Below are 7036 nucleotides of genomic sequence, written 5' to 3'. Positions count from 1 at the left end.
AATCCTTTTTATTAAATTGTGTCACTGTTTCTTTCTTTATTTTACTAGTGTAGTCTCTGATGACATTTTTCATTTTGTTTGTCTTCATTTCTAATTTATGGATTTATATTAAACTTTTTGTAAAAAGTTGCCTGAGTGGAGGAAGAGATGGTCCATGTGTATTATGCATTGTGAGGGTATGGAGAGGGACGTGGCATTGATTCTTGCTCCATCCTTAAAACCTTCCACGCAAGTATTGATGGCAAAGAGTAGGGTCATAACTGACAGGCTGATTAATGACACATGTTGAAAAGACACAATAGTTCTCATTAAGAATGGATCATTTTGAGTCAACAATTAGTAGTTGGCACCTTTTTTTGTTAAGAACTTGACAACAACTTGTGGAAGAAAATAGTACACTTGTGGTTATTTATGGTCTTAGTATTTATGCAGGAGACAGAACCCTGCAAAATCAAACTAATCAATAGGATTTTTTTTAATTGAACTCCTGTAAAGTCTTATAAGATAAATCCAGTGTAGCTTTCAAAAAAAGTGTGTGCCTACTTACAGGTATAAGATATATTTGGCTTATAAAATGAGGTCAGAGCAGTGAAACCAAAGTGTGTGTGTGTGGTTTAAGAAGTGTTGTTTTACTGATGCAGATGTTAAAAGCATGGATATATAATATATTAAGAGGCATTACAGATCAAAAGTGCTGGCAGTTTAGAGACTTTAGAAGCAGTTGCCTTGAAGACATACTCAGGAACTCGGCTCAGGAGGAATATTAAGTTTTCTAAAATCCCAAACAATACATTTCTCATTGCTCTGAAACCATTTGTTGTGCCAAAAAGAAAAGGAATCTTTGCACTCAGCCAGGCTTTGCTCATGTAACCTTGTCTAAATGTGCAGTGTGCCATTTCCTGGACACAGGCAGATAAGCTGTGATGCAGGACGAAAACAATACCTCTGTTATAAGCAATTCTTCCTGAATACAGAATGGCTGACAAGTGAATAGCAATGATTCACATAAATGAATGTATGAATGAGTCATCAGCTTTTCAGATGACCACCTCAGAGGCTGTCTTGACTAAAAAGGTTTGTGACTTCATTCAGCAGCGCACTACTCTTTCACACTCCCTTGTATCTCTCTCTGTCTCTCTGACACACACATACACACACACACATCCCTCACAATTCACCGAGTGGCATTGTCCTGCCGAGAGATGTGTAATGGAAAAGATAAATGGAGGATAAAGCTAAGGTGACAGGACTGAGCATGCATGTGTATATGTGTATTTGCATGTGCGTGCGTGTGTGTGTGTATGTGTGCCTGCATGTGTGCACTGCACAACAGACCAGCAAACCATCTGCTCATCTCCTCTTAATGAACAAAGCAAACAGCAGGAGTCAAGGCTGTCTCCAAATCTGGAGTCTCTTTATTGGTAAGCACACACAAACATATACATACACACATCTCTGTGCTGTTTAATCTGATTATCTTTGATTGAGAACAGGGGCAAAGCAACCTTTTTAGACCTCACTCCTACATCAGTGACAGAGAAGGTCTGAAACACAATTAGCAAGCTGTTACTGAGCTCTGCTTTGCAGTCACATCTGACCACAGGCAGCCAAATAGACCTAATGGGTGGGAACTAACCAATGGGAACTAACACAACTGCATCTGTTGATGATGGGGAAAGTGCAACACTATTAGACAGCTGTTCGCCATATCTTTTCAAATGCACTACGCTTTGGATCGACTGGTTCTGGAGCTATCACACCCAGGCAAGAAGCAATACATACATTTTGATGTCACTAAAACTGGCAGCAATTTGACAATAAGACAAAGCAGGGCCTCTGCAAAGGAAGTCTGGACCTTGACAAGATATGACACTGTGTGCATGACGCCAGATGACCATAAGAAAAAGTCATTAAGCTAGACTTGTGTAGTTACATCCTGCTCAAAGGCCACAGAATAATTAAATGGATAGCACTCTTTGAGAAAGCTGAAGTTATAAACATCTGCTGTGCTGCATAAATGCTTATTACATACCTAAAAATGGTCATAGGTGACAAGGTTAAAGATCAGACTTCAGGCCTTGATAATCCCCTTGGATTAGTTTATAAGATAACAGCAAGGGGGCACTGTGTAGAAAATACTGCCTTTCTGAGGGTCATCCAGCTGCAGCATCTGTACTGTTGAAATGCCTGATATTTCATCATGGATACAAAAACCCAGTTGTTATTGGAGTAGCTTTTAACCTGAGGATACAGACCTAATGGTTGTCGCTGGCTGATGGAGGTGACCCGGCTCTCAGAGATGGTGTGATATGGGTATTTGAGTATCAATATAGTATATGAGTGCCTTAAAATAAAATTGCTCTTTTGAGCAACATACAGCATTTTCTTATCATAGTAGATGCAAATAAAATTTAATTGAAAACTTTTTAATCTACAAAGCACTTGAAGCAACAGAAAACAGTGAGCTGTGGCATGTCTTCAGGAACTGATGGCAAAACGAATCAGAAACGAATGAGTGTGAAGCTGCACTTATAAAAAGGGCATCAGCGACTGCCGTGCATGAGAAGGTTTTCCTGTTTCCAGATTGATAAAACCGTGATGGTATTATTTTACTGTGCTTTTACTGAATCTGTTTTATCCCTTTCCTTGGTCTCATAGTAATGGATATATATATGTAAAGAACACAAACTCACTTAATGAAATTGTTAAATGGTTTGACAGGCTGAACCCAGCATACACCAGATGGTTACACCAGTTGGTTTGATTTTACTTGATGATTTGCACCGTTTGCATAGTAGGTTTCAATTTCTTCCTACTGGTTGAAGGCTTTTGGTCTCAAAGTGCATAACATCAAATATTAAAAACAGCTTTCTTCCATCAGCTATCAGTCAGATAGACATATTGTAGCTTTCCTACACGATGCTATGTGGATTCTCTAAGCATGTGTTTATCTGTGATCTGTGTATGTATTGAAAATGCACACGTAAGGATGAATGACTCACTACAACAGACCAAACCTGCCTGTGGGTACAAATAAAGTAACCTGAAGCTGAACCTGAATCTGAAGTTCATCCATAAAAATGTCTGAGCAGCGAGACTTCTCCCGGGCTCAACACAGAACAACAGCGACCCCCACAGGACGAATTTCTTTTAACATTTGGGGCTTCTGCGAGAGAAACCTTTTAGCTGTTGTCGGGCTTCCGTAGCGGAGTCCTTTGCCCTGCCTTTCCTTCCACGGTTACAGCATGGATCCTGTCTCCAACTTTATTTCGGTGTTTTAGTGTCACTTTGGCGCTATATTTGGATCGACAGCCGTCGCCTGGACACCGTAACATACCTGGACGTTATGTTCACAACCACCGGTTCTCGTGGCCTTTGTAAGTATCGTGAATTTGCCGTTAAAACCACAGCGAGTCTCAACGGACTACTAGCTTAGCTACCTGACGTTAGCATTGCGCTGTCATTCATTTACTCTGAACGGTATCTATCAGTTAACGCTTCGGTTTGTTAATTAGAACCTTATGTTACACGTTTCCAAGTATTCAGTTTGTTCAGCTAAGGCCTCAAAGTTCAAATAAAGTGAATATTATGCTAACTTCGTAGTACTGAGGTGGCTGTGTGTCTATGTGTGCCCCGCCTCTGTATACAAATAAGCCCTTCCATCTTCACGACTCTTGGCAATATTTAAAGAATATTAGATAAATCGATGAACAAAGCGACGCTGTACATTGCTGTTAATTATACTGTGTGTGTGTCTTTGACAGATAAGGCTCCTCTGTCGAAAAGCCTTCTTCTGGTTCTAAATGGGCTAACTGTGATGCTCACCCTGCTGCCACAGTACCAAGACCTGTTTGTTTACCACCTCCAGGCTATCACACAGGAGCATCAGGTACGGCCCGGCATCTACAAGTGTGTTTGGGGGTGAAACATAGAGGGAACGCTAAAACCAGCACCTAGTGCCATCTGATAGTTTACACCAGTGAAACAATAAGGATCCAGGACTAAAGACCCTGAACAAACACACCTTGTCTCGGAGGACAGACACCAGCTTTGTTGGTCTTTCTGAAGTTTTGCTTATAGACTGTCTGCTGAAGAAATCCATTTTACCTGTTGAACTGCAGAATAAAGGCAGCATGTAAGCAGAAAGCATGGGTTGACAAAGAAAGGTGATATACACTGTTGTCAAGCCTGCTTACACAAAACCTGGTTATGTTGCTCAGTAGTACACCATCAACCATGCAGAAGTGTGTGGTGTGACAGGAATTATCTTATCGTCATATGTAATGACCTGTTATCACAAAACTAAAATTCCCCGTTTAGGTCACATGATTACATCTGAGTCTGAGCTTGGGGAGATGTTATTTGTGCTAAGAGAAGTTGCTAAATTGATTTTGAGTTTGTTTTTTGTTTTTAATAAAACCTTTGGAATTTATGGTAAAATGTACTAGTATTTGGTTCGGAAATGTGAGATAGTATGCCAAATTTGGGACACATATGTATAATATGTGTAATATATATACATAAAAGGCATTATTATACAGGGGTTTATTTGTTCTTCGTATGTTTTGGATGCAAGTGTCTGTGTATGACTCTTCTGTCCCTTCTGTTTTAGGTGTGGAGATTATTGTGTGCCAGGCTGGTGTGTCTCGATATCAAGGACTCATTCTGCAGCAGTTTGCTCATTTACAACTTTCGAATCTTTGAAAGGAGGTTTGGCACCAGGAAGTTTGCTGTAAGTATAAAAACTATTGATAGATAAAAACATTTAAGGAAGGAGTGTAACCAGAGATTTAGCTGAACCAGAGTGAAGAGTGGATGGTGCTGTATAAAGCGATTAAAAATTATTCCCCAAATTGGCTCAGGCGATTAGAGGATCATCAGGGGGTCCTTTAGTCCCTCTGTGGGGGGATACGCCCACTAGGTTTATATCTGGGACTCCCCACCATTTGACCTTAGAACTGAAGAAGCTTCTCGGATGAGAGGTGAAACGTCTTCAAGCAACTTAAAGAAGTCCAGACGCTTTTCTTTGCAAGCTCCTTTGACTCTCCAAATTAGAATTATTTCATAGGTGTGATCATCAGTCAGAATCAGTATGAGTTTCATCTCAGTTTTAAATTCACCTTTTAGGGAAGAAAATGCATAACTTCCTCATTTAGGTGGCTTTGTGTTTGTGCAAATGTTTTTAGACTCATGGGCTGCATATAAAAGAGTGATTTAACATCTCTGTATGAACAGTAAAGATAAATTAGAAGTGCCTTAAACCTCTAGTCTTTGTAATGGCCACCAATAAAAAGAAGCCTGATTGTAGAAGTCTGTGGGAAAGTGAAACTCCCCAGCTGTGACTTTAGATAGAGACCAGGTTTATGGTCTCAGTCACTTTTAACTCATCTTATGTAATACAGTGTGAAGGGTTTTTTTTCTTCTTCTTTTTTTTTATAGGTATGTACTGCTCTGATAATCTTATATGGTGCTCTTTTCTCCCTTTACCAGTCCTTTCTTTTTGGTACTTGGTGTCTTTCTGCATTGATGGATTTCTTGCTGGCAGAGGCTTTCCAGTTTCTGTTTTACTATGAGGTGGAAGAACTGCCTTCGGGACTGTAAGTAGACTTTATTATAACGCACGTGCAGCATCACTAAAATAAAAGTAGACTTTTTCAGTTTTATGGCCTGCGACAACAGTTTTCATGACATATTTTGTTTCATCATTCATGATGTATTAGATAATCAGTTTACAATCCACCTCCACAAAAGAGACAATGGCAGTTTTATTTACATACATGTAAACTTAACATAAAAGATCAAAATGCATAAAAATCAATATAAGTTCACAAGGGAGCCCAAACCTCAATCCTCTTGATTTTTCCCTCTCGCCTCCCACAGGCTTGCACCAGTCTTCTCTCTGTTTGTGCCTTTCTACCTGTCGATCCCCAGGATGCCAGTCACACAGGTACTGGGTCGCATCCACATCACCAACAAGTCCCTGGTCTACATAGTAGGCTTACAGGTAAATCCCTATGGACACGTGGAAGTCTGTTTCACTTTTAAGTTTGAATTCTTACTAATCTCTGTTTTATCATCCTGTTCTTTGTGATACAGCTGCTGACTTCCAGCCCTTTTATGTGGCTCCTTGCACTCAGTGGATTGGTGAGTAAATAAATTCTTCTTGTCTTTTGAATGTATATCTAGCATGTGTACCAGCATTTAAAACATAATAAGCTATTCATGACCAGGAGGGATAAATAATGGTGATCATCAAGGACTCTGTGTGCAGTATGAATCAAGGAAATCAAAATCAAAGAATATAAGCATTTCAGTATTAATCAAACAGTTGATTGATTGATTGATTGATTGATTGATTGATTGATTAAAAAATATATATATAGTCGTGTGAGAAAAAAAGTCTGCCTACATTCAGTTCCAAGGTTTTAATGTAAGTCTATAATTTATAAGTAGTAACAGATGCTAATCTAAGTGTCAGCACCTCTATAAAGGCAGAAGGTTTGTCAGTGGAGCATTCAGGTGTCTGTTAATACAATGCCATGGAAGAATGACATCAGCAATGATCTTAGAATAGAGAATGTTGCTGCACATCAATATGGGAAGGCAAATGCAAAAACGATTTGAAGTCCATCATTCTCTAATGAAAGATTATTCACAAGTGGAAAAAAATTCATACAACAAATTCACCCAAGGTCACATGATACAGTGCTCAGAAAAATGACAAAACACTCGAGAGCTAGATCTCAGGGCTTAATAACCATATTAAATGTTAAAGTTTATAACTGTACAGTTTAAAAAACTCAGAAAATATGGCTTCTTTGGAAGAGTTTGCTAACACATCTTTAAAAAAAAAAGGCACAGACTACTACAATTTAAGGTCCTGCATAGGCTCCATCTGTCTAAATTGAAGGATTCAAGGATGTTTCCAGGGGCTGACTCAAGATGTGATCGATGTGGCCAGAATTCTGCCTCATTGTCACATATGTTTTGGACATGTCCTAATATCGCTACCTACTGGTCTAAAATATTTAAAACT

The 7036-nt window shown here is 39.2% G+C and overlaps 1 protein-coding gene across 2 annotated transcripts in view; it reads left to right on the top strand.

The window, feature by feature from the left end:
- The first annotated feature begins 3095 nt into the window (after positions 1 to 3095).
- Positions 3096 to 7036, top strand: part of ubac2 (UBA domain containing 2) — a 7441-nt gene continuing 3500 nt past the window's right edge. The window contains exons 1-6 of one of the 2 annotated variants that reach the window (XM_005727399.2): positions 3096 to 3377; positions 3765 to 3889; positions 4613 to 4732; positions 5491 to 5597; positions 5881 to 6004; positions 6097 to 6144. In XM_005727399.2, the coding sequence (XP_005727456.1) occupies positions 3347 to 3377; positions 3765 to 3889; positions 4613 to 4732; positions 5491 to 5597; positions 5881 to 6004; positions 6097 to 6144 (555 nt within the window). In that variant the 5' untranslated portion in view covers positions 3096 to 3346. The other variant, XM_005727400.1, reaches the window with a different exon arrangement.

The sequence above is a fragment of the Pundamilia nyererei genome, unplaced genomic scaffold (genome assembly GCF_000239375.1).
Source record: "Pundamilia nyererei isolate P.nyererei 1_Seehausen unplaced genomic scaffold, PunNye1.0 scaffold00024, whole genome shotgun sequence".
NCBI lineage: Eukaryota > Metazoa > Chordata > Actinopteri > Cichliformes > Cichlidae > Pundamilia > Pundamilia nyererei.
Note: the sequence above shows the minus strand (reverse complement) of the source record. Positions and strands in the feature narration are given on the sequence as shown.